General features: G+C 41.3%; 1 protein-coding gene across 1 annotated transcript; it reads right to left on the bottom strand.

The window, feature by feature from the left end:
- Positions 1 to 27,258, bottom strand: EGLN3 (egl-9 family hypoxia-inducible factor 3). The gene is made up of 5 exons (XM_012647899.1): positions 26,593 to 27,258; positions 6,694 to 6,813; positions 4,994 to 5,130; positions 2,565 to 2,638; positions 1 to 1,732 (listed from the first exon to the last, which is right to left on the bottom strand). Exons 1-5 carry the CDS (start codon positions 26,947 to 26,949, stop codon positions 1,701 to 1,703), a joined length of 720 nt encoding a protein of 239 aa, XP_012503353.1. The 5' UTR covers positions 26,950 to 27,258; the 3' UTR covers positions 1 to 1,700.

Genomic DNA, 27,258 nt, shown 5'->3' with positions numbered 1-27,258 from the left:
AGAATGCTAACATAGGAGATCGAGTTTATTCAAAAAGTATTTACTGAGCCCTTACTATGTGCCAGGCACTATTTTAGGCGCTGGGAATATATTGCATTGATTAAAAACATACAAAGTCCCTGTCTTCATTGTGCTTACACTCTAGAGGAAGGATACAAGACAATAAACATAATAATAAATAAGTAAATTACATAGTAAGTTAGAAGGTGATAAGTACTATGATACAACAAAATAGAGCAGTTGTGAGAATGAACGACAACTTTTATCTGGAAATTTTCCAAAACCAGAAGAGAAAAAATTAAACTTCTATCTTGGAAAGTCTCTCTCTCTTTATATATCTCCACACATAACAAAAGAACGTATTTCTGGCTCTTTAATGTTTCTGGGATTTTCAAGCAAGAAATCAAAGGGATTTAAAAACACGAAAGTAGAACTGAAAACTAGGGGGGGTAACTTTCATAAAATAGGTGCTTTAATACAGAGTTCTTGAAGCAGTGGAATCCCTGCGTACTGCAGCAGGAGAGTGCGGTAGTAGGACCTTCCACAGTTCTACAATTCCACGATTCTGGTCAGACTGCCACCCACAGTGGCTCTGAAGAGTCAAGTCAGCTGGAGAAAGGCTGCTAGGGACAGACAACGTGGAAGAACTGAAACAGCTTTTTGAGATTTTTTAATTTCCATTTCCTTTTTAAAATACAGCACCCTATTCTTTTTTATTTTGTTAAAGAAGAAGGGTGGGTTCATTAAAAAAGAAAACTAAAAAAAAAAAAACCAAAAAACAGCAATACCCACATTTCCAACTCCATCTCCTCTCTCAAATTGCGTAAGATGCACACGTTTATTGTATATCAGTAAACCTAGCTCTTTCCACACTGTTATCAGAGGCTGACACTAAACTACCAGGTAGATTTTGTTCCTTTGATTTAAATTCAAATTCCATTCCAACAAAGCACCGAAACAACTAATGTCTAGCTTTAGCTTCTGGGGAATTAGGTTCTCCAGGTAAGAAAGGAAAATAGAGAATAAATGGTGTTGTCATCTTTGTTGAGAAAGTCATTATTGTCAGCAAAATGGGGCAGAGGCAGAAAATCCAGGTTGCAGGACTGGGAAAAAGGAGTGTCCGCCCCACGAGATACTTATAAATCGATCACTATGACAGCAGCCCTTTTTAGAGGTAATAATGTCATTAGGTTGTGATAATTCTCCAGAAACCCCAACAGCCCTGGATTAAGAACATCTGGAAATTGTTTTGATGACATAAATTTCTGTTTTCTGTTGTTAAGGCTTCCACGATGCCTCTCAATCTGCCACCATTTTCTCTTTTCTTTGCAAACCTCCTCCTTTCAAATCAGGAAGTACACATAAAGTGCAAGTAAGATTCGTCCCCTCGCCTGTGCTCCTAGGCTCTTGTCTTGATAGCCAGTATTACCGAATCTATCAGTTAAAGTGCTGGCCAACTAGGATGTCTGCAGGAATTTCTGGAGTGAGCAAATAAGTTCATCTGGCAAAGAGAGCATCTGCAGGTCAAAGCAGTCTTGGCAAGAAAACATGAAGTACCACACGTAAGACAGGGATGTGAACGATGCAAGCAGTAGGGGGAGTTTGTCGTCACTGAAGAGGCCATCTTTGGATCTCAACTGTTAAAGCAAATTCAGGAACTGTTACTAAAATGAACAAGGCCAGCGAATTTCAGAGCACGGTCAATCTTCAGTGAGGGCAGATTCAGTTTTCCCTGGGGTGGGGACAGAAAAGAGAAGAAAGAGGGTAGGGAGTCAGATCTGATGAGTTTTAAGTCACAAATGTCACAAAAAAATCTCTAGTAAATACTTCCCATCTTATACAACAAAGTAAAGCCTCCTGGTAGAGCTTTTCAAAAGGTGTTTTCTTTGGTGTTTGATAGGTATACAGTCCAAATGGGTTATGAGTTAGGCAACAAGAGGATCTCTTAGAACCTTAATTTGATATGCCAATGAGCACTGCGACTCTTCAAGACAGGGATACAGTACGCGATATTTCCCACACTTTTGGGATAAGGAATTTACCTTTTCATAACCAACTTGGCAGGATTAATATTTTAATGTGATGTATTCTGGGAAATGCTGCCTTATAATACTAATTGGAAGGAACAGGAATGGTGTTGAGTCATATTCAGTTTATATTACATGAACCCTGCTTTTATATTGAGAGTCACAGTCTCACCCAAGTTATAATAAATTAGCCATTGGAACTGGGTTCCATTGTATTTCCTTTGCAATGTGCCAAAATCGTGGGCAAACTATTACGTTTGACTGGTTAACATTAATGATAAAAAGTTAATTATTTCCCATCTATCATAAAGCAACACACAATCAGTGGGCATTCTTCAGGGCTGCCCCTTGCATTTTTTTCTGATTTTTCTAAGAAACATAAGGCCAAGCTTTCAGCATTAAACCCATGAAGATATCATTATATAGGAAAAGCTAAGCCATAACCAAGACTGGACAGAGTATATTAGAAAATATGTAAAATTGAATAAAAATCAAGGATTGACTTGATTAAAAGTCACAGAAAATTATCAAACATACTAGTTAAATTCCTGAATTTCTTTTTGGCTTCTGCCCTTTCTTCAGCATCAAAGTACCAAACAGTCATAGCATATCTGTAAAAGATAAGCAGGTATAAGAAAAGAGGTTTAATAATACTACTAAAAAACCAAACTTCCTATAAATCTCACACTAAAGTCATTTGTAAGACCAACATTTAAAGTTTTCCCTCTTATTAAAAGTCTACCCCATTTTCATTTAAAGTTAATTTCTCTGCTTTTAATTTTGTTTAACTGTATTAAACACATAAGAAGTTCCAGGTATGTGCCAGACACTACCCTGGGTATTGGGAATTCAAATGATCCTAGGAACAAATCTTCATCCTTCTCAAGGATCTCAGGCTCAAGCAGGGGAGACAGGTGATTAAACACATAATGCAACAGGTAAAGGTGACCTATACAGAAAGGACTAGAAGGAAGTCACTCTGGGGCATTCAAGTTGGTGAGGGGAGCACAAAGAAGCAGAGGTGACAGTTTCATGAAGCTTTTAAGAATAAGTTATTTAAATCACAGTAGATTTAAAACTCTTGGCTGGCTTTCTTTAGTTTTGGACATTGAGGCAAAGATGTAATTGAATAATAATGCCCTCAGGCTTTTTACTGCATTCCCACTAATTTGCTTTATCCTGTCCATGGGATAGACTGTAATGGGAACAAAAAATGCTTGGATTTCTTTAAAGTTTCATTTTATAATTATTATTAGATACTGGAATTTCCATAACACTGATTTTTTTCACGGGCTTCCCATCAACATTTGCTAATGTTTTCCCTGTGAAGTCAGCCACCCAGGGACTGGGGAATAACCAGAGAATTCTGTCACAAATGACAGGGTCCAATTATTGTACCCCATGAAAAAAGTCACAAGCAGACTTTGGTGGTAGAATTATTTACCTACTTATCTAGAACACATTCCAGTTGGCAGTTAATATATGACTTTGTTTGTGGCTCAGATCTATGATTTCTGGAGGGGGACACATGTGGTTTTAATTTAATTAGACTTGTCAAGGTTTAGTCATCATCCTACCAAAACTCTCTTCCTGCCCGCCAGTGCTATTCCCAACACAAGCTGCACCCACAGCACACTGATACTGCCTACTGTGCAGCTTTGGCCATAGACAAAGGTAAATCCAAAGCAGAATCAGGAATTAAAATTTTTATCAAGAATTTCTAGATTGGCCGGGCGCGGTGGCTCACGCCTGTAATCCTAGCACTCTGGGAGGCCGAGGCAGGTGGATCGCTCAAGGTCAGGAGTTCGGGACCAGCCTGAGCAAGAGCGAGACCTCATCTCTACTAAAAAAAATAGAAAGAAATTATTTGGACAACTAAAAATCTATATAGAAAAAATTAGCCGGGCATGGTGGTGCATGTCTGTAGTCCCAGCTAGTCAGGAGGCTGAGGCAGTAGGAGTGCTCAAGCCCAGGAGTTTGAGGTTGCTGTGAGCTAGGCTGACGCCACGGCACTCTACTCCAGGCAACAGAGTAAGACTCTGTCTCAAAAAAAAAAAAAGAATTTCTAGATTGTCTGGGCACAGTGGCTCACAGCTATAATCACAGCCCTTTGGAAGGCCGAGGCAGAAGGCTCACTTGAGGCCAGGAGTTCAAGACCAGCCTGGGCAACATAGCAAGATCCCGTCTCTATAAAAAGTAGAAAAAAATTACCCATCCAAAGTAGTGAGCCTGTAGTTCCAGCTATTCAGGGGGCTGAGGCAGGAGGATAGCTTGGGCCTGGAAGTTCAAGGTTGCAGTGAACCATGAGGGCACCACTGTACTCCAGCCTGGGCAACAGAGCAAGACTTTGTTGCCAAAAAAAAAAAAAAAAAAATTCTAGGTTGACACTAAACAATACCAAATTATTCGGTTATTCTGAAAATCTTCACATGCACACACTACAGAAAAGATTGTTTGCGATTGTTGGGACCCAGATACACTGAGCCCAAGTCAATTTCAGGCTAACGAAAGGGTAAAAAAGGAAGAAAAGTCCACACAAATCACTCTTTCTTTTTTCAAAGTTCTTCCTCTGCTTGCAGTTGGCAACTTGTAAACTCATCCAAAGTAACCAGACAAAATTCCTGATATGTGATAGCCAACAGTCTCTAGGGGTAGATCAAAATTAGATTTTTTAAAAAGGCAGGAGGAGTTAAGAGGGTGGGGAATGAAAGGAGAAAAGAGAAAAACACTCTGAAACATTTGGAATCCAATATGCTCACCTAACAGAGAACAATTTATTAAGAGTCATTTCAAACCGAAGTTAGGTTTTGTATACTAAAGAATCCAAAGTTTCCCCTTTAATTTTTATCAACTCCCAACAGGTTTGCTCTCAGCTTTGGGGTGCAGTCAGTCCCCCATATGCACAGGACACGAGTTCAGAGAGTTCTCTGGGAACTGGGGTTTGTACGATGAGCCCCGGCTGTTACCTGGTCGCATAGGAAGGCTGGACTTCATGTGGGTTCCTGCGATCTGACCAGAAGAACAGGAGTCTGTCAAAAATGGGCTCCACGTCTGCTACGAATGATTTCCCTTCTGGAAATATCCTCAGGATCCCACCATGTAGCTGAGGGCCACAAATAAGGATAGATTATTTCCTGGCCTCACATAGAGTTTACCACAGTGATATTTCAGCCCCATCTAGAAACAATGCCATCTTCTAAGCTCCACTCCAAGCATATGTTACCCCCAAATTTTTACTTTGATCTTATACTTTGTACCAAATTTTATTTCAAACTTGGCTAAAGACATCTCCTTATTCACCTCATACCAAAAAAGATCCCCAGCCCCCACAATCATGAAGCCCATGGACACAGATAGAGCACCGTTAGACTGAATCATACAGAATTGCCAGTATTTGGCTGGTTTTGACCTACAAAAAAACCCCAGCAATTTTATATGGTTCTGTCTAACATTAACAACTTCCTAAGATTATCATCACACATAACTTTCGCTTCAATTAGAATTTACAGCTTTCTTCAGAACTCCCTTCGCTGCTATCTGACCTCGTTAGTTGGAAATTATATCTCTTTTTTCTGAACTCTCAGACCACCTTATCTGCACCTCTTAGGACGTATATTACTCTCTTCCTTGCATTATTTTTTTACATGTATAACTAATCTTTCCTACTAGATAACCATATTTAGACCTCACACATCCATGTTTCCCCATAGCACAATGCCTGACACCAGCAGGAACTCAAATATTTGTTGAATGATTTCATACCTTGCAATTTATTATTTTCAAGCTGATAACTTTACTCTCTTGCTTATAACAGCACTTTGAAAGAATCTAAAGGAGACCTCATGGATGTATTCCAAGTCATGCTACCAAGTAGGGAAAAGAGACAAGTTTTTTCCCTGATTCACTGGTTTCCTAGGTTTCTTTTTTTCTGACCCCAGATAAAATATTATTGCTTAATGACAGCCAGTGTTGGCCCTAATGAACTTGAAATGGAGATGCAGAAGGTTCAAAAGCTAAATAAGCTTGAAAAGTTCTGTGACTTCCCAGACTCCTAAATCATTCTTAACTTTCAGAAAGCAAACAAAGTCCAGACAAATGTTTGTAAGCATGGAACCAGACTTCATATCTCTATCTATATGTTCTATAATAAAAAAATCAGCCACAAAGCCTTTGGCATTCACAAACCATAGTAAACCGTGGCAAGCAGCCATCAATGAGACATATCACCCCAAGAGAGAAGATTGTGTGGGAAATCTGTCTTGGGGATGATTTTATATCCACAGTTCTATTTTTGTTACATTTTCTCAGTGTTGCTACTGGAAGGGGAAAAGTGTAAATCCTATTCTGTGTTGAGAGCCACATCAGCTCTGAATTAGATGAAAAAATTTGATTCCTAATCCTAATATTGAATTACCTTTCCTTCATCAACCACCCTTCCCACACCTTAATAATCACCTTACCCCCCCAAATTAACTTCATATCCATTATTTTCATGTCATCAACTTTAGCGCTAATTTGACAGAGGGGAGGAGGAGGAAAATATGAAACAGAGGAGATTCATCAGTGGGAGATGGGGCTATTACGAACTCAGAACTCTCTTCTAAGTTATCTGAATTCTTTTCCTATAGTTTCGAACCTTCACTCTACTCCCATTGTTCCAAAGTACCTTGGCATCCCAATTCTTGTTCAGATAGTAGATGCAGGTGATGCAGCGGCCATCACCGTTGGGGTTGTCCACATGGCGAACATAACCTGTTCCATTTCCTGGATAGCAAGCCACCATTGCCTACGGAGAAATCCGAGAAAGCTGGTTAACAAAGCTATGACAATCTCCTCCTCCCATTGGTGAACAGACAAATAACACAGTCTCCTTGGGTGCTATGTGACATTTATAGGTGGCTACTGGCTTCTTAATTACATATATAGTACATAAATTTGGACTCTTCAGTGTGTAAGATTAACAGCCAGGTCATACTTTATGGCTCAGCCCTGTGGAAACTAGTTCAACAATATTCCCATAGTTCTAGAACATTTTAGACAGTCTTCCTTAAAGTAACCCATCTCTACGTCATCATTAGCAGGCCCGGCCTTTCTTCAATACTCCTTTTTGAAAAACCAGTTTCTGGGTTACCATCCCAGACCCCTAAAATCAGAATCACTAGGTGTGGAGCTTAGGGACTGTGTCTGTTTAGTAAGAGCCCCTGAATCACTGAATCACATATGCTGTTTGAGAACAATGGCTAAAGATACTTGTATTTACAAAGAGACAGAACCAATCACAAAGGAGGAAAAGGTCATGCTTATTCCACAAAATGCTTAGGATAGAAGGAAGAGAAAAGGACCAATAGGAAGCTGCACCCTAACCTGTTAACACAGACAACACCAGGAGATCTCTTTCAAGGAAAGACCCGCAGGCATATCTTAACATGTGTTTCTTTCTTTTTTCTTTTTTTTTTTAAGACAGGGTCTCACTCTGTTGCCTGGCTAGAGTATCATCATAGCTCACAGCAACCTCAAACTCCTGGGCTCAAGCGATCCTCCTGCCTCAGCCTCCCGAGTAGCTGAGACCACAGGCACACGCCATCATGCCCTGCTAATTTTTTCTATTTTTAGTTGTTTGGCTAATTTCTTTCCATTTTTAGTAGAGACAGGGTCTCGCTCTTGCTCAGGCTGGTCTCAAACTCCTGAGCTCAAGCAATCTGCCCACCTTGGCCTCCCAGAGTGCTAGGATTACAGGCATGAGCCACCACGCCCGGCCTTAACAGGGGTTTCTTAATGCTTGTCCTCTTCTTACCTGATGATTATCAAATTAGGTGATAATCTCAAGTTCTCTTTCTTTATCTAAGTCCTACCTATATCAACCAGGTGAAGGAAAAAAGCCAAAAGCCATAACAAAAATCCTACTGAAAATTACTATTAGAGAATAACAAACTTCTAATTTTTCCATTGAAAAATTATAACAGAGAGTAGGAAAAAAAGGCAAAGTACAAAAAGCCAGTTCTCTTCTTCACAGGACACTGCCATATTTTAAAAAATACTTTTATACAACAAGGTATGGTGGCTCATGCCTGTAATCTCAGTATTTTGGGAGGCTGAGGCAGGAGGATCACTTGAGACCAGGAGTTGAAAGTTACAGTGAGCTATGACCAAGCCACAGCACATCAGTCTGGGTGACAGTGTGAGACCCTACCTCAAAATATATATATATTTCTATAGGGATACAATATGTGCAGGGAAGATAGTGGAACTGGCAATGTAAGATGAGAACAGGATTTTTTCCCCTGTTCTTTTCAGATATTTTCTTAGCACCTAGGACAGTGCCTGATACATAGAAGGTGTCCATTTAAAATCTGATGAATAAATCAGTGAATTAGTGAATGACACTTTCTCTAAAGAGTAAATTCACATTCTACTTAGATCAATAGCTATTTCTTTCATTTTAAAAACCTATCTTCAAACATACATGCAGGGTACATGCAGGGATCCAGGCCATACATTCCCTGATAAATGGCAGGGTTGCTTCACTGGTAAAATGACCAGCTGGGTAGAGCCCCAAACTCATGCGCTAGTGGTTCAATGAAGCAGCTTCAATGTGGCTGCCAAGTCACTTCCAATGGTAGCATGAAAACATGGAACTGGGCATCTCACACTGCATACTAGAACAATACGGCTGAATGGTAACGTGGCTTTAATGATTTTAAAGCTTAAATCATCATCTCTCTCACACTTTATATCCTCATGCAGCTAGCAATCCCCATAACCTGCCTTTGAACATCAAAAATGTCACTGCAATGTCATCCTTAGAGCTGAAGTTAGGCTGTTAACGTGAACATCTTTCAGAAAGTGAAATTTTGAGGTGACCGTAATAAAGATTTAACAAATGATGGTCCCACCAAGCAAAGGATGGCTTAGGGAAAGGTGATTGGTGGCAGACAGAAATGATGGGCCTAGCTGGAGAAAAAGAGATAAATGAAGTCACCTATAATGACTAGGGAATTACCCATCCCTGGAAGCAGCTATTAGGATTATAAGAGCCACCACTGAGCCAATAATGAAAGTCACTTAAGCCACAAACAATTACAGGCTATATTTCCTACCATCTCAGCCTCTCCCTCCCCCCCAACCCCTACTGTGTGTCTGAAAAGAAAAAGTCCTCCATCAATGCTATAATCTTATATTCTTAAACAGCTCTACTCTAAGGAAAAGGTCAGTGATCTGGATGCCTGCCATCTAGTTCACTCTGCAACTAATTGCGTGGTCCCAGGATCAGTTTCTTTCCTACAAAGAGGGGTTTGGCCTACACAGCCTCCAAAGGTCCAAAAACATCTAAAATTTGATCTAAGCATCAACCTCAGAAAATACAACAGAGTTCTTCAGGGCATTATGAAGTGTCCCTCTGCCTCAGAGTTCAGCACAGATTAAAATATTGAACAAAATATAGATACAAACTCACAAAAGTACATCCTCTACTAAATGCTCCATCTATAAAACACACACATAGAGAAAGAGCCAATTCCAGAGGACTTGACTATTAGAACAAAACCCCTGAGTGTCAGCAAAGTACCTGATTGCTTAAGGGAGAGAAACAGAGATAATTTTTCCTGCCAGAGTGAATATTCGCCCTCTCTCCTAGTTCCAGAAGCCGCGTGCATCACGTCTGAAACAATGGAAGGAAATTATTGCGAGCCTCAGTGGGCCTGTTGAAACTACGCTGGGCCAATTTTATCAGTGTGTTTGCTGGAGGAGTGCCACAGGAGATGGGTCTTGGCTTGGGCACATTCCCAACTATTTGCTGGTCTTCCACAGGGTCTAAAACCAAGAGGCCAAGGATGCACTGAGAAGCAAGCCTCACTTCAATAACTAGCCATTCACTTCTGTGCCAATTTGTGCACGGGGCAGTAACAAGCTCCGGAAACTGATCAGTTCAACTGAGTTGCTATCTAAACCTCATCAAGCCTGGGAAGGGATTTAGACTGTGTCACAGAGGAGAACACTTCAATGCTCTATTGTTAGAGAAACAGGGCCAGAGGACTTTAATGATCATATAACAAACACGCCAAGCAATAACACTGACACATATCAGGAGGCTGTCTTTTTTATTATAGGCTGTTGGTTTACTAAAACTTCCTGACTAGTATCTGAAATTTATAGAAGTCGAAAAACACAATAGTGTCATCTACGATAGCAAATACAGTATAGTTCTATAGTTCTATTCTTGGAGATGCAGATAAATCCAAATATCCCCTGCATTTTCACCATTCCCTGACCCCGTAGTGACCCCCCCACACACATCCCTCACTGCCAGAGGCCTCTCCGTGGCTCTCTTGCAATAGGAAATGAGCAGAGGGGTGAACCCAGCGATCCTGGGATGGCTCTAGACCAGTGTATGTGCTCTAGACATCTATGCAGCCACGTTCAGGCAGGAAATATGTATGTATTCTTTGAAGATGTACACAGATATATAGAACTATAACAGTCAAATCCCAGTATAAAAATCTGCTCCCCAAATGCCACAGGTAGAAAAGAAAACAGAGGTTCTGTTATAGTTATCAGTAAACTGACTTCATAAAAATCGTGCCTTATCAAGTCCACAGGTAAAGTTTTAAAATAAAAGTCTAGGATTTCCTTTCCAATGCCTAAACAGAAAGCTCTTGAACGCAATCAGCCACAGCTTGATTGCGTGTAAAAAACATCTCAAAACAGTGGCATCAGCAACCTCCATTGTCCACTCAGCGACGATGATGATTTTTCTTAGCATAGGTAAGAAAGCTTAGACTTACCCCTTCTCTAGTAACAGTCACAACATGTATTTTACATTGTTCATGACTTTGGAGTCAGATTTGATAGTATGACTTGATCGTGAACAAGTTATAATAAAGTGGCATTTTATGCAAATTTTAACTCAGCAAATAAAAATATTAATCAAATCTCGCTTTATATGCAAAATTTGCAATAAGTGAAAATCTATTTTTTAAAATCTATCAAGAATAGCACAACTTCAAAACTATCTGGTTGAATGACCTCTACACTGGTACTTTGATCTACTGACAAATGCTAGATCCCCTCTAGCTGCTAAGCAGAAATACCAGCCAACCTTTGTAAGGATTTGTTTCGAATTAAGAATGGTCTCAGACAGAGCATATTTTGAATAAAATGCAACCTGAGTACAGGATAATCTGCACTTAACTACTTTACACTTTGGTTTGCTCATTTGTAAAATGGGTTCATGAGGACTGAAGGGGATAATCTATGTAAATGCTTAGTGCACGGCCTGATACACACTAAGTGCTTAATAAATGTTAGCTATTTTTAAAGTTGATAATGTGGCATGTCTGTCTTTCCCTCAACTGAGGCTTATAGAACATCTCTCCTTCAGGGATCCAATTCCACTTAAAGTGCTTTGTAGTTTCCAATCCAGGGTTGGAAAACTAAAATAACTTTTGACACTTGGCAGTAACATAAATGATTGAAGCCAATCAAGTATACATGTGTCAGAACTCTGGAGCGTGTGCTATGCCACCTACACCAGGGGATTTGCCGTCATTTTCAATGAGGGCAAATCTTCAGATGCTATGAGAGTAGCAGGCAATCAGATTTTCACATCAACTCTCCAAAATATCATTGATCCCAACTTTTTAATCAGGGCCACAGAAAAATATATATCAATTTGTACTTTGAGAACACTGAGGTCTCCCAAGAAGTCAAGCTACTTTGAGATAGTTCCTGAAGGGGAGACCTTCCCCATTTCTCTTCACCAGGCTCAGACACTTCCTGTCCAAAGACAAAGCCGCATGTGTAAGGGCCATCCACATTCCACATGCCTCCTCACACCTCCCTCCTCAAGTCCTACACCCATGTCCTTCCCTTCTCCCCCTTCTGGCACAACTACACAGTCAATCAGATGTGCAAAGAGTTAGGAAGAAATACATGAGACCACGCACCTACCTTAGCTTGGAAAAACAGCCAAGCTACTCATCATATAGTACAGAATGCAATAGCTGAAGTTTTCTGGCCAGAAATGGGTCTCATTTATATTCCAGTGACAACAGTCTAGGTGACAAACATGCCAATGTTTTCAGTCAGCTGTGGGTAGAGAAGCTGAAGGCTATACTTCCAGGGTCATTTATCTGAGTGATTTGTGTTCAACACATATTTTAACACAGTGAATGTGGACCAGCCCCCTGGTTGTATACTTTGTGTCCTGCCTCTGCAAAGGCACCCTGTTGAGATAGGGGCCCCATTTGGTAATTCATCTGGGCAGGGGAGAGGGATTAGTGACCGGAAAAAAGGCACTATATGTGCTGGAAGCAGTTCTGAAACTGAAATTCTCCTACCTAAAAAGAAAAATAAAATACCTTCAGGTATCCAAACTGCTATGTGTAGGCATACTGCAGGAAATGCCGGAGTGAGAAAAAAACTGGAAGATGCGTGGTCTTTGCAAGTTTTGGTTAAAAACAAACAAACAAAAAAAAAACAACTAAAGATAAATTAAGCCAAAATGTCAAATTCCATTGTTTTCCAATTGGCTCTGAAAAGGAGAGAAAAGAACTCCAAAAATCCTTTGTACCTTAAATCCAGAGGACATGAAAAGTCAACTGGAACTATTGCTTTAGCCTTTTGTCATCTCCCCTTCAAGGATACCTGGGGATCCACTGTTGTCACTTAAATTCCTACAGTACAATGTTCACAAGGCCTCTCTACAAGATGATGGCAACTATGCAAAGCTTTCTCCAAGTTTCAAGAAATGTCACTGACGTGAAGTTCACACTTGCTGCCAGTTAGTTGGTCCCACTCTTTTTATGAAATTGAACAAAAAAGTAAAGTCTCAATGTGATGATGAAACAGCGCTAACTTGTAAGCTTTAAAAGTGCTTTAGAATTTTCATACATTCATTCTAACTTCACCTAGATTGGTATAAAGAAATTAGTTGTAGATAATGTAAGCACTTCAGAGAAAAAGCAGGAAACTTTGCTCAAACTGTCATTAGTTATCTTGGCATCTTGCTTGTTATCTCTGTTGTTGGTTAAGAGCAAACCTAGCTATTTCCTGCTTTCTAGTGCCTCTGGTTAGAGATTGATGTAATAAAATGAGGGGGAAATAGAAATATGCTCTTGGTGAGCAACAACACGAGCTACCACATTCCCCTTCCCAAAGTTGCAACATCTGACAAGACAGCTCAGATGATTCGGAATGCCAGACAGTCAAGTATCTGTCAGGTAAGTAATCCTTTCAATGAACCCCAAATGATTCATGAAAATGTTTTTTACTACTCTATTTCTACAATAAAAACTACTTCTGCCTTTCTCATTTGCCCTAAATCTGCACTAAAAATAAATCCTCTCGTGAACCTACGTACCCAGAACACCGCTACACATAACCTCACCTTCAAACGTAGAGCAATAATCACACTGCATCTATATCTGAATTTGGCAATAATGTAGGAACTTCAGTACTTCTGAAAATAAAAAGCAAGAAGCTATAACTGACTTTCAGTTGCTTTAATGAAGTGGATCTGCCCACCCTTCCTGGTCAGGAGAGAGCACATGCTTTGAGGGCAGAGAATTTACAATCTTCTACAATCTTCTACAATCTTTACTTTAAAACCTGTCCTCAGGTGAACTTGGCCCTAGCTTGAGGATCACCTAAAAAAGCATCAAGAACTACCCAGATTCTGGAAGCATCAATGTAGTTCTCCTGGGTCAGTGATGACAGTTCTACCAGGTTTGATAGCCCCTCGAGATTTTTACATTAAAGAGATGTCAGGATTCCATCCTCTACCCCCAGAAATATGCACACATGCATACATAGGGTCTGCACACAAATTACAGGGGTTCACAAGCCTGTATAGCCTAAGTGTACTAGATCAAGATTCTACACCTGGGCATCCTGCACTTCATATATGAACTTCTAACTGAATCACCCTCCCCCAAGAAGCCACTGAAACTCTCAGAGGCCAGGAATTTAAGAGACTTATTGTCATTTCTTTCTGAATTGTGGTTAATTCCTTTCCTTGGAGGGGATTCAGCCAGAGCCCATGCAATTAGGCACAGTAAACAGGCCCAGCAACATGGACATATTAATACAGGCTGTTTGGGTTTGGGCAGGCCGCCTTTCCCGTGAAGGCCTGGCTCGGAGCCAGCTGGGTGATGGCTGAGTGACAGAGCTACGTGCGCTGCGTGAGGGTGGCAGCCAGCCCACACCCGAGCACACGGCCAGGGAGCCTGAGCAGGGAGCGGACACTGGGGAGCCCTCCCCCTCCCCCTCACTACCCCAGGCTCCAGAGAAATGTTTTCCACAGGCCTTCCTCACAATTATACAATCAGCAAAAGTCAGTCCAGCTCGGGGTTGAGGACATTAAGACAAGTATTTAACCATATCCTTTCTGATGCCTTTCTCCAAATATTAACAGCTGCCATTTCTCGAGAACCCACATAGCCAGGTGGCACCTTACGCACGTCTTGTTTAAGTTCCTGGTTCCTGGGAAGGTGTGCAGCAGTATGTGCCCTGAGTCACACTGCTCACAAGTTCTCAGTAGCAGTCATTAACCCTGGAAATTACCCTATGGACCTAGAAGATATCATACGTATTTCTACAGAAAGACATAATATTCAACTTCCTTTGATGTGAGAAAACAGCCTTATCAGAAAAATAAAACTTCACCTGTGGCTCTATAAATGCTCTGTGCATATCAGAGACAAGGCAAGCTCCTGACTGCACTCCTGTCAAGAGAAGGGCTTCTCTTCACATTTTCAGCTGAAATTCATCGTAAAATACTTGAAAGAAGCCATGATAACTCAAAGACAATTGGTAAGGCAAGACATTAGTAATAGATAATGTATGAATAATGTGTAGTTACCAATCAAAACATGTCATGACAAATGCCTTGAAGTGGTATTCTTAAAACAGGAGAAACCTACATTTGCAATTCAGCACTTAGAAAAATATATCTGCTGAATGAAAAAAGACACACGGCAAGTCAGTGTAGAATTAGAACTCATGACGTTTAGCAGCCATATGTCTTCACTGAACAAGCATTCACATAGTGCTTACTATGTGCCTGATACTGTTCTGTGTTCTTCACGAATATTACCTCCTTCACTGTTCATAACATCCCCACGAGGTAGGAACATGATCTCCATTTTACAGGTGTGGAAACAGAGGCACAGGGAGGTTCAGTAACTTGGCTTTTCGAGCACAGTGTGGGTGAAGAGTGGGAAGCCTTAATCGCCAAACTATGCTTTCCCCACGCAGCTTACCTCATGTCTAACATTAGCTAATTCATCCCCACCTCATTGTTGAGGGAACTAAGATCTTCAGTTTTACTTGCTATTACCCTCTCAGGTGATAGAAAATCATAAAATACAAAAAGGTTACAAAAATATGAACAATGAGTGTGCGAACTCAAGCTCCAAGGGGAGAATGTTATTAAAAGCAAGAAACCAAGGACATTGACCCTGAATCTTTCGGCAGAGCACCAGTCATCCAAGCTGTTGGCTTTGCTTTGGTTATTCCCACTGCAGGGCCCGCCTCAAGCCCACCATGAAACCTCTGTAGCCCCAGCAGGGCCCACGTGGGCTTCCCCTTCAATTGGTCAACAGCCCAAGTATCCCAGGGCCAGCCCATAGGCAGGGCTGCTCTTCCCTCTCTGAGGTTCTGTGGGAAAAATCAGCTGCTCCAGGACCTTAGCTCAGGTCAACACCAGCCACAGTTTTCAGACTTATTTCAAAGTCAGAAGATAAATGGTCAATTAAAAAAAAGTAAAAGGAAATATAAAAGTGTGTTTCCCCTGTGAAGAAAAAGAGCAACACCTGGTAAAGGAATCCCAGGGATGAGATAAAATTTTCCTACTCAGGCACAAGGCTTAGGAGACACCTTGACTGTACTACCACATTAACCCCAGTGGAGACAGGCAGACTCACTGTTGCTTAGAGGAGGGGTGGGGTCCAGAACACCTGTTAGAGGAGTAGAAAGTGAAAAGCTCTTCTGAGAGAGATGTATAAACTATTTTGGGAGCAGAAAAAGGACTAGAAATAAAGGAGTGCCTGGCTCTGAGTTTGGGGGGTGGGGAGGTAGTTCATTTAATGGTACCCATGCTCCTCACAGACAGATAAGCCCCATTTTACAAATGGGGAAACAGAGGCAGAGGCAAAAAGTAACTTATTAGACACTATAGAACAAAGTAGGTGAGCCGGAATTCCAAACCCATGGTCTTTCCACCACTAAACACTGCTTCGAAAATATCAGGGAAAAAATTATCTGAAAATAGGTGCTATTACTTCTAGAATGACCATGAATAAAACTGCCTTCCTTCAACTCCAAGGTAATGCAACAAAGGATTCCCAGATGATCCTTGTCACTTTGCAAACACAGGCTCAAACCCGAAACTGGGAAATCAGAGCTCTGCATGCCCAAGTGGCAACCGCCTGCCCCCCTCTACCTAATCATTTCTTTGATTCAATCAAGCTGGATTCCACTCGTTTGTCAAGTTTTCTCCCCCAAAAGCCTCACATCTCAGCTTTCTCAGGCCTCCTTGGATAGACATCTTACCCTGGGGGGCCAGAAACCACTTTACGCTTCTGTGTGGTGTTCACAGTTAGACATAAGAGATGCTCATTATTGAGGGAATCTACTGCTCTGCAAGCCACTATTTTCCAGTTTGTGCTCATCCAAAATCACTGGTTCTTTCTCATTTTTCCTGGTGCCTTCAGCTCACGCTCCTTGCAAGGCTGTGGGATGCATTAAGGGAGCAATCCTGCAGTCATTAGCAACGATTTATGTTCCCCTCCATTCACCACAACAGTAGGAAATCAGTTCCAAATTTCGCTCCAATTCTAGTTCTGGAAGATTAAGTTTGTTGGTACAAATAATAGAAAAGTTATAAATGTGTGTGTTTAACATGTAGTGGGTTATTCTCGAAATGTTCCTAAATGAACTAAAAATGCCTGTATTTTTTAGTTTTTAAGCAATGAATAAGGTCAGGTCTGATCAACTGAACTCTGATTTTCTTGTTAACAGAGAAACTGTAGGAAGACAGCCCCATCCCTATTTAGTCTCCCCGTAATGCATTAACTTTACTCAAACGTTAGCATGTATGACTGTCACCTGGTGAATTTGTGCATTTCTGATTCAGTAGGTTTGGGGAGAAGCCCAAGGGTTTGTATTGACAGCATGTTCCCAGGTTACGGTGATGCTGCTAGCCCAGGGACCACTGTGAGGCACGGCGATTATCTGGCAAAACCAAGAGTTTTTATGCAATGCCTCACCTAAATGATAAAAGGTAAAGAGGAATTAGTCAACTGCACTAATTGATTTGGGGAACTGAAAGTGGATGTGTAGAGCAGGAAGTGAGAGGAATTCCTAGGGTAGTTTCTGGCACAGGCTTTGCAGTGTCATTCCTAAAGCTGGCAGGAAACATTCCAATTGTAACTTTCCAGCATTGCTGTTTTGTGTTGGGCTCTGCCTTTGAGGATTTCTGTCATGTCAGTGCTGGGGTTTGACTTTGGTGCGAGTCTACTCTCTCTAGGAATCAAATAATAGAAACTGAAAGCAACTATTCCTTCTCAGATGGAAATTTAGTCTCAATTTTATTAATAATTCCTTATAATCATAGAGGTAGGTATATAGTGTTATTGTACCTATGTTATAGATGAAGAAAGTGGGTTCTAAGAACTGACTAAGGCCGGGCGCGGTGGCTCACGCCTGTAATCCTAGCTCTCTGGGAGGCCAAGGCGGGTGGATTGTTTGAGCTCAGCGAGACCCCATCTCTACTAAAATTAGAAAGAAATTAATTGGACAACTAAAAATATATAGAAAAAATTAGCCGGGCATGGTGGCGCATGCCTGTAGTCCCAGCTACTCGGGAGGCTGGGGCAGGAGGATCGCTTGAGCCCAGGAGTTTGAGGTTGCTGTGAGCTAGGATGACACCACAGCACTCTAGCCCGGGCAACACAGTGAGACTCTATCTCAAAAAAAAAAAAAAAAAGAACTGACTAGCCCAAGATCACAGTGAGGTGAAATGTCCATCTCAGCACCTAACAGTAGGTGCTGACCAAATTTAAGTTAAAATTTTGAAATAAATGTCTAACTCATACATAAAGACACAGAAATTGAGGTCCTGCGATACCGCTTGCCAGGGGCTGAGCTAGGACCAGAACCTGGGGCCCTAAGCTTCATGGTCCCAGCTTCTCTGAGCCAGACCTGTACACATGAGTTGCTAGGATCCAGGTGTAGTAACTCAGGTACTTTCTAGGGTGATGCATAGAATTTTGGAACTGAGAAAAAAAAAATTTCAAAGCTAAGGTCCTCCTTTGAGATGGTCTCTCATAGCATGCTACTCTAATAAAATATTTAAACACTTTGGCATCAAGTTACAGACCAGGCTGCAAATCCTCCTCCCGTGTTTTTTCCTAACAAAACATTTATAGCTTTTTTGACACCCTGACATCCATTTAAATCAAAGTTCCTTTTGACGATGAAATTAAGTCAACAAGCACCTAAGAATTGTAAAGGACTATTCTAGGCACTAAAAGTATATACAAATCTTAACAGTCTGGGTGTTCAAGGAATTTCTAAGTATATGGGGGGCAAGGTAAACAGCCCAATAAATACTGTGCTGGAGCAGCCTGGATCCAGCCACCCACAGAGTTCTAGAGAACAGAACAGGCACGAGAGATGGATGGACTTCAAAGAGTGGAAGACAACGGGGAAGCTCATTATACCCCAGAAATCAGCTTCTGCACTTCAGGGACCGGAGGGAAGGAAGGCAGTGGCTAGAAATTAAGTGTAAAAGGATCAGACTTAGCAGGCCTTCAACGCCTTCCCTTGCTCAGTTTACAACGTTGCCCTACAGTAGTAGATAACAGAGAAAAAACCTGGTTGACTTTTTTGGTTTTTTGTTAGGTTCTTTAAGCATGGAGACGGCATGATTTGAGTTAGGTTTGGAACAACTACATTCTAGCAAAAGCACATAAAATGGATTATAGAGAGAACAAAAACAAAAGGCAGGTGATTTATGGTTAAAGTAAGTTACTTTAAAAAAAAAAAAAAAAAAACTTCCCTCCTGAAGGATTTCTAAGAAGGGGAAGCAAAATTTAGATTTAAAAAAAGGACAAAATTTGAGGTTCCACAGTGAACCTAAAAAACAAAACTAAACAAGCACAATAGGCCAAATTTTGACCAATAATATTGCATGTTCCTGCCTAAGTCTTCAATTTAAAAAGTGCTTAAAAGGGATTTTGTTTATCCACCCCAATCACTCAAATTAACCTGCAAAACAATATGAATATGAAAGAATTTCAAAAAAAAATCTGAGATTTGTAATAGTCCCTCAGGTTTGACTGGACAGATGAGTAGAAATGGGAGGGAAGCTGGGGGAGGGGCACAGGCCAAATCTTTGTTCTCTGTGTCTGGAGAACACAAAACGCCTTAAGATGTGCAAACTGTTCAAAACAGTCTATCTTTACTACTTCCAAGCAATGCTCACATAGAAAAATAGTATCATGATAGTCTCAAAACAACTTCAAGTTTATTAGAACCAAGAATAGATGTCACTGACACCTGGAATTGAGTTTTTCATTTTGTCTTCTTCCCACTGGCAAATAATCAAGACTACTATCATATTCTTTGATATTTTTTGTGTTTTGGAATTATTTTTATATGGTAATAGTATTTTGGCCTCATTTTGGAAGGAAAAAGGTATTTAGTTTGAGAAAAGCACATTTATCCATAACTTGAGAAACATTAATCATTGTACCTTCTAAAGAATCAAAAAATCGGCTTGATTTAATAAGGGAGTATTGCCACTGTACCGAACATGGAGGATACTCGGTAAATAGGTGCTGAATGAATCCAGCACAAGATCTGAAAGGCTGCAGTATGCAACAGCACACCCATGGGTCTGTAAGGCTGGGATTGGTTGCGGCTGAGGGTGCAAAGTACATACATGTCACTACCAGCTCACCAAAAACAAGAACAGAGGCTCACCCACAAATCAATATCGAAAGAAGATGCAAAATTAAAGTTAAGTGTCACATTGGTTTAAGATAGAAATAATGAAGAGAAAGGGGGTACAAATTCTATGTATAATTAACCAAGCTAACTAATCTTGCTTGGCAAACACACGGCTCTGAATCTGAGCCAAATCAACGGCTCCTGGCAATCTACCAGAGCTGAATTCTTTAGTCTGGCATCATAAAATGATTTGTCTGTTGTATTTACAATTCCGGTGCCTTTGGATTCGGTTACCCGCTGGGCACCCCTGGCAGATGCCCAGAAGAATACATCTGAACTATCATTACTGTCAGAACATGTGCGTTTGACAAACACTAGAGAAAAGGGACACCTATTTCTTAGAGCAGTATTTGTCAACAAAGTGCTGCTACCAAGGAATTATCAAGTCTGTTGCTATAACAATTAACAAAAAATTAATAACCTTCTCCCTAGGGTTAACCTGCAAGTTATGCCTTGGTCTTCAATGGGCACAGGTGGAAATGTCATTTAATTTACCTGGGGCCACAAAGTTGAGTCAAAAGCAGAGAGGTCTTGCCAAACTGAGCAAATGTGGCTCACAGGTGTGTGGCCTTCTGAGCTTTACCCTGAAGTACACAAGATGGGGACAGGCGCTTATAGATGCTTCTCAGATGAATTCTGCTCATTATGAGTTGGGTAGAACTTCACCCCCACCTTTAAGCTTCATCAGAGAAGTCTTTTTCTGTGCAGTTTTTTTTTTTTTCTTTTTTTTTTTGAGACAGAGTTTGAGGCTCACTGCAGCCTCAAACTACTGGGCTCAAGAGACCCTCCTGCCTCAGTCTCCTGAGTAGCTGGGACTATAGGCACAGGCCACTACACCCAGCTAACGGAAGTCTTTCATACATGGTGTGTTCTCAGAGTGGGGTTGTAAGATGCTAGGCTATTTGTTTGTTATTTATGAAATTACAAGTTTTTCTAGCCAGAGTCAGAAATCAGGAAAAAAATTTACCAATGTTGCTTGAGCTGAAGCAGAAAGGCGAGAAAGAAAAATAATTCATGACACCCAAAAGCCAAATGTAAAGATAGGCCACATAACTCTACCTAAGGGGGTTTATCAATTTTCAGCCAGAATTATATTTAAAATTCCCGAATAAAATGCTGATGCATCTGAATCAACCTACCGATCCTGGGCCCCAGTCTACCAGACTCCTGGAGCAACCCCAGCCATGGGGGTGTAGCCTCTCTATTAAAGCCCTTTTTCTCGGTCCCAACATGTACCCCCATCCCCCTCTCAAGGACCTGCTCAAGATTTCATCTCTCCAAATATAAAAACAATTTAACTGTTGAATAATTGAGGGACTGGATAGATATGATTTTTAATATCTCTCTGGTTCTAAAAACCCATATTATTAAAGTCCTATATAGTTTTGGTCACTTATTTTGGTCATTTCACTTTAAATTAACAGTGAAATTAGAGAAAACCCAAAGAGAAACAACGATTAATGAGTGTAAAAGTGGGCTTTTTAGCTAGAAAAAGAGAAAGCAAAGTTGGTGACAACTATTGCTCTGGACTCAACTCTCAGATTCATTCTTCAGGTGGGTTTTTTTAATCACTTTCCACTTCCCTTTGCCTACAGGTTTACCACAGTGCAAACACAGAATGATTTGTGAATGAATAAATTAAATAGATATTCCTTGATTTTCTGCTTTGCTGCAATCAGATAAGGTTGTGGTGGAGTGGCCAGTGGTCCAGAATTGAGCAAAAGAAATTATCAATTAAACATGAACACCCCTACGTTCTTTGCTCCCAAGTGTAATTCAACAAAACAGACGAAGAATGCCATGAAAACTCACCCATTGCAGAGACTTGCTTTACTGTCACTGGGGTGGTATTCTATAAATTATTATCTTGGAGTAATTTCCTTCCTTCAGGAGCTAAGTTATTTTTAATACCAAGCATTTTATAGGAATCCCTTACATCCTTACAGAAAGATGTTCCAGTGCTTCAAATGCAGTGCTTCCTCTCTCTAAAATACCTTATTCACAGATTTTAACTGCAGAGATACTGTTTATGGTGTCCAGTCCTCAAACGCTGTGCTCTAAGAACTACAGCTCTCATGGGACCTGGACACCATAGTTGTGACATATGATTCTACAGGCCCCCACCACCCCTAACCAAGGCTGATAGGTCCTCTGAGCCAAGTGAGACAATCAGACTTTTTCCCAGGTAATGAAAACAGGGATTCTGGAGGGTTCCTTAAGTCTCTGCTCTTCTCAAACTTTAGGTAGAAGGGGCCATTATGAGGCGGCCATCTTGAGCCATGTGCGTGGAACAGCAGCAAAAGACGGATTGAAGGGTGGGGAAGAAATTAACAGCATAAGCAGGGAAGCAAAGATGGAGGCCATAAGTCTCCAGAGAAAAGAGCTAACACATCAGCTGTCCTGGATGTTAAGGACTTTCTGGTTCCTTGTTCATGGCTCTAGTCTTCTGAGAACCCTGATTGTATTTTCTGCACCAGGGTCCCAAGAGCTACCCTGATCTTTGCAGTACATTATCCTGTTTTTGCTTAAAGTAGCTTGCAACCATGATAATAAGCTCCATTAAGTAATGGATATTCCTGACATCCCATGAGAAGAGTGGGCCAGAACTGTTATTGCTCAACAGCAGAGGAATAAACACACCACCTTGCAACACATTTTTTTATTCATAAACTTTTTGTTGTTTCATCATTCCTCTGTATTGTTTCTAGAGGAGGAATGATCTGTTTACAATGCTGCTGTCCAGAGCTACTCCAGTCAGGGATCCTCACAACAACCTTGTTAATAAATACTTTTCCTAAAAATAACAGAAGGAAAACACTAGCACACCACTCCATTTCCTCTTCAGATGTACTCAACTGGCCCACTTCAATGTTTGGGGTTTTTTGGTTTTGGTTTTTTTTGCGGGGTTGTTTTTTTGTTTTTTGTTTTTTTTTTTGCTTTGTTTTAAGCTTGAGAATTAGTCAAGTGTAAACTAGAGAATCCTACAATTCAAAAGTATATGTGAAGGTAAGCTCGTTTGTCATGGCATTCCCACCCCTGCGGAGTACCCCACACAGAGTGAACACTCCACAAACACTTGCTGAATAAATGAAAGGACGAAAGCAGGAGGGCATCATAGGGAAGAACACAGACTCTGGAATCAGACAGATCTGGGTTGGAATCCCACATCTCTCCCTTGGAGCCTTCTAATGTTGATGAATCTCATAATTCTGCTAAGAACCTTATGTACATTATCTTATTTAATGCCCCTTCCCCCTAAAAGCTTAAAGAGATTATTTTCCCTCATATTACACTTGGTGAAAACTAAGCAACTTGTCTAAGGCCACAAGGTTGGTAACTCCAAGCCTAAACCTCTAACCCCTATTTATAAACTGCTTCTTACCATTGACGCTGAGACTTTGGGAAAATTATTTAATCACTCAATTTGTTTAAGATTGTGGTTCCTAAGGTTAAGTAAGATAGTATTTGTAAAGAGCTTAGCACAGTACCAGACAGAGCAAACTCCTCAATAAAAGGTAGTTGTTATTATTAGCACTATTAACTAGTGAGTCTACAGTGAGCTGCTTCGAGCAGAGGCACTTTTGGTTCTATAAATTACACTTTCTCTGGAAAACACCCATTTTCAAGATCTAGGAAGCCAAAGAAAAAGAAGCAAATTATGACCAATATTTATCTTGGATATGGTCTAAAACCTCTAGGAGTAACAGATAGAGGTAAAAGGGACTAACAGATAAATCTGCAGCAATGATCATGATTGAAGTTAGGGGGCGCCATTCTGCTGTACAAGACAGGAAATCACTTGCCCAGAGGGTCTTCATCACCCTAAATTTTTCTGCAGCAAAGATAAAGTAGAAAATTCTGACCATTAACAACTTTTTTGGCAGGGAGAGGGACCATCTAACATTTCTTTCTATACTCTTCCAGAATTTCAAGTTTCATTCCGAATGCCTTTGCTATTGCTTCATTGAAATAAAGGGCAATATTATTCAATGACCTTTCAAAATCCAGCAAAAAACAAAAAGTATTTAATTAGGATGGATGCATGAATAAGCATACCCCCAAAAATCTAAAGTAGCTAAAAAACAATTGTTCTAAAATAAATCTATATATTGGCAACTGTTGAAATTGGGTGATGGGAGCTCATTAATTAGCCTCTCTGTATATATGTTTAAAAATTTCCTTAATAAAAACTTGCAAATAAATTTTAAAATCGATGTACACATTCTGTCTTTTAAAAATTTGGTTTTTATTGAAAATCTGCTTGAAGGATGCAGCAGGAAAATGGGTCTATCTCTGCTCTGGGAAGCGACACAAAATAAGGGAGTCTGTTGAGGGAAGACAGTGAAGTAACAAAGAAAAAGGGTTAAATTAAGGTCGAACTAATATAAATCATGTAGAATGGAATGTGTTTCTACAATACTTTAACAATGCACTTCAAACAAGAGACCCAAGGCCACAAGACATCGCTAAGGAGACTTTTCTACACAAACAGATCAAACTTTTAAAAAAAATTATTTACTACACTAAATGTTTGTGCAAGCCCAGTTTGCATTTGGTTCTGATTGGCCAGGGAATATTCCAATCTAGAGGTGATTTATCTAAAGGGCAGGAATGAAGAGCCAACCCAGCCAAAATAAAGCTGGAAATCTGGGTATGAAACAGGATGAATTTTCTCTTTTCAATTCACAGTCACCTTCTGACAGGGTTAGCTGAAAAGTTATTCTACCCAAAAGATAACCCGAATTGAGGAATCATATCTACAGATCTTTTTTTTCCTTACCCTGTCTTACACAGTGTTTTTCATTCCATTTGAGTTAAACTCTAGCCTGAAACCATACCCCAATCTATTAAGTCAAAGCTAAATAAAAATATTTGACTTTCTAATATGTTAGTGACTTCTTTCTACCAATTGATTCTGACCTCTCTTAGGGCAAATTCTGTTCCCAGAACACTGAGGGGAAATTCCTGACACCTGAGTTTGGAAGAAACTGCAGGTTAACTCTACACACACCTCAGCAATACTGAAGATAACTCTCCCCACTCTCCCAGCTCAGGAGACAAGCAAGGTCATTTAGTGCAAAAACCAAACTAATCAAAAGACAAATGACTTTCTAATCCACCACCAAAACAACAGAAGAAAAGAAAAGAAATACTTTAACAGCGATCTTCTGCAGAGTTCAGCGAAAATTGAATTTTTCCCAAATCAAAGTAAAATTTAGAAAGCAGCATTTTCTTCTAAGATTGTCTTTATTGTGTGCATTAATAAGGATGCTTTCAGGTATTCAATTCATGTTCTCCTGACTGGAAAGGTGCACAGCAGTCTGTCTCCCCACCCCACTCACCCACGTCAACCCCTTCATGTCCACATGTTTTCAATGTTTACCACCTGCCCTTTATCAAGAGTGTTCCTCTCAGCTTGGTGGAGAAATGAGACAACAATGGTTTGTTTTACCACAGGATCAACCTGAAACTGAGAAATATTCCATTTGTTGTCAAAGAGTGCTATGTAAGTGAATGTCCTCATGCCAGTATGCTTTGCTTCACCGGGTTTCAGGAAATGTTTTCCCTAGTTCTGAGTGCCCTTTGCCCAGACCACAGGTACAAATCACTAAGAATTGCCACTGGAAAACTGGCTGGACTGTCACTTGAGGAAAGACTGAGTAAGGCTATCCCAAAGTAATGTACATGCACTAACTTCATGGTACCTGCATGTTCCCATATTTCTGCAAATCTACCTGTAAACATTTCCAAGATAAATTACCACCCAGGGAGTCACTTCCAGCTTTGTGAACAAAAACACAGTTTCTTTCCAGAGGTGCTTGACTAGACTCATGTGCACTTAAATGGTTGTTTAATGTGGATTTTGCTATCAATTGATAGTTAGGAAAAGGAAGGAGGTTGTGTAGGGCTCTGCACCAGGAGAGAATTTTCAGTTAGACCAAGTAGATGGTCTAACAAGTGTCCTGGGTCCAAGATGTCAAAGGCAGCACTCAGCAGTGAAGTGTTTTACCCTTCACATGTCAAACTCTTCCTTCCCACACCTGCCAAATTCCACAAACCAACTGCCACATTGCAAAATCACAACTGCCTCAAGAACTTATGAGTGCTTTTGCAGGGACCCCTTCTGACCACAAAGAAGGGCAGTATCAAGTGGCTTTAAAGTAGGCATTTAAGACCATGTGTGCAGGTGCACCACAGATCATACACAACGTTTCTAACATCCTTTCTCTCGTTTGGATCTTTGAGAACCTCCATGTCTTAAAATTGGACTACAGCCACAGCTTGTCTTACTTTTACCACCCACCAGTCATTATTTCAAAGTCAACAGAAGGTCATCGTAATAATACATTTTGAGCTCCTTAATGTGGACTTTCGCTCAGAGGGGCTGGGGCAGGCGGGTAGGGAGGGGAGGTAGAGGGGAGAGATAAACCAGGTTGACTTCTTGGTTATAAACCAAAGTTCGTTTGCAGCCCTTCGAAGGCGACATACAAGGGACTCCGAATGCCTCGCGTCCCCGCGGGCGGCAGCTGCGGCAGGGCGCCCGCGCGCGTCCTACCTTGGATCTCTCCTTGACGTAGTATTTGCCCAGCCGGCTCCCGCAGTACAGGACCAGCCTGTCGATGAGGGATAGGAGGAAGCTGATGGCCTCGCAGCCCTCCTCGTTGCCCCCGATCCACGTGATCTGGTCGCCCCGCAGGTGCCGCTTGGAGACGCCGGCGCGCGGCCCGGCCAGCTGGCCGTCCCGCAGGGCCCCGTTGCAGTGCAGCTGCTTGACGCGCTCCAGGACGCAGTTGCCCACCACCTCGCCCAGGAAGTTGTCTAGGTAGCAGAAGCCGACCTCGTGCAGACAGGGCACGATGTACTCCAGGGCGATTTTTTCCAGATCCAGCCTCATGATGTGTCCCAGGGGCATCTCGCCCGCAGAGCCGAGATCGGGGACCCCCAGCGTGCACCCAGAGAGGGAGCGACCAACGAGCGCAAAGCCGGGGAGCGTGGCCCGGGGTTCAGCAACCTGCGGCGGCCACGGTCCCCGAGCCACCGCAGTGCCGGGGACAGGGGAAAGTTGCTCGCAACTCTGGGGAGAAGGGATCCCCGGTTCAGGGACCAGCGGAAGTAGTGCGGGGCCCCACGACCCAGCGCCCGACTGGCTCAGCCAGGAGTCGAAGGGCCCCTTTTGGAGATGCGAAGCCACCACTGCTGCAGCGGCGGCCAGACGCGGCGA

The sequence above is a fragment of the Propithecus coquereli genome, unplaced genomic scaffold, assembly GCF_000956105.1.
Source record: "Propithecus coquereli isolate 6110/MARCELLA unplaced genomic scaffold, Pcoq_1.0 Scaffold273, whole genome shotgun sequence".
In the NCBI taxonomy this organism is placed as follows: Eukaryota; Metazoa; Chordata; class Mammalia; order Primates; family Indriidae; genus Propithecus; species Propithecus coquereli.
The sequence above is the reverse complement of the archived record's forward strand: the minus strand, read 5'-3'. Positions and strand labels throughout refer to the sequence as shown.

Coding starts and splice junctions, on each gene's coding strand:
- EGLN3 (XM_012647899.1), bottom strand. CDS start 26,949: ATGCCCCTGGGACACATCATGAGGCTGGATCTGGAAAAAATCGCCCTG. Junction 2,639..4,993: donor CAGCCTTCCTATGCGACCAG/GTAACAGCCGGG, acceptor TATCTTTTACAG/ATATGCTATGACTGTTTGGT. Junction 1,733..2,564: donor GAAATTCAGGAATTTAACTA/GTATGTTTGATA, acceptor TCCCCACCCCAG/GGAAAACTGAATCTGCCCTC.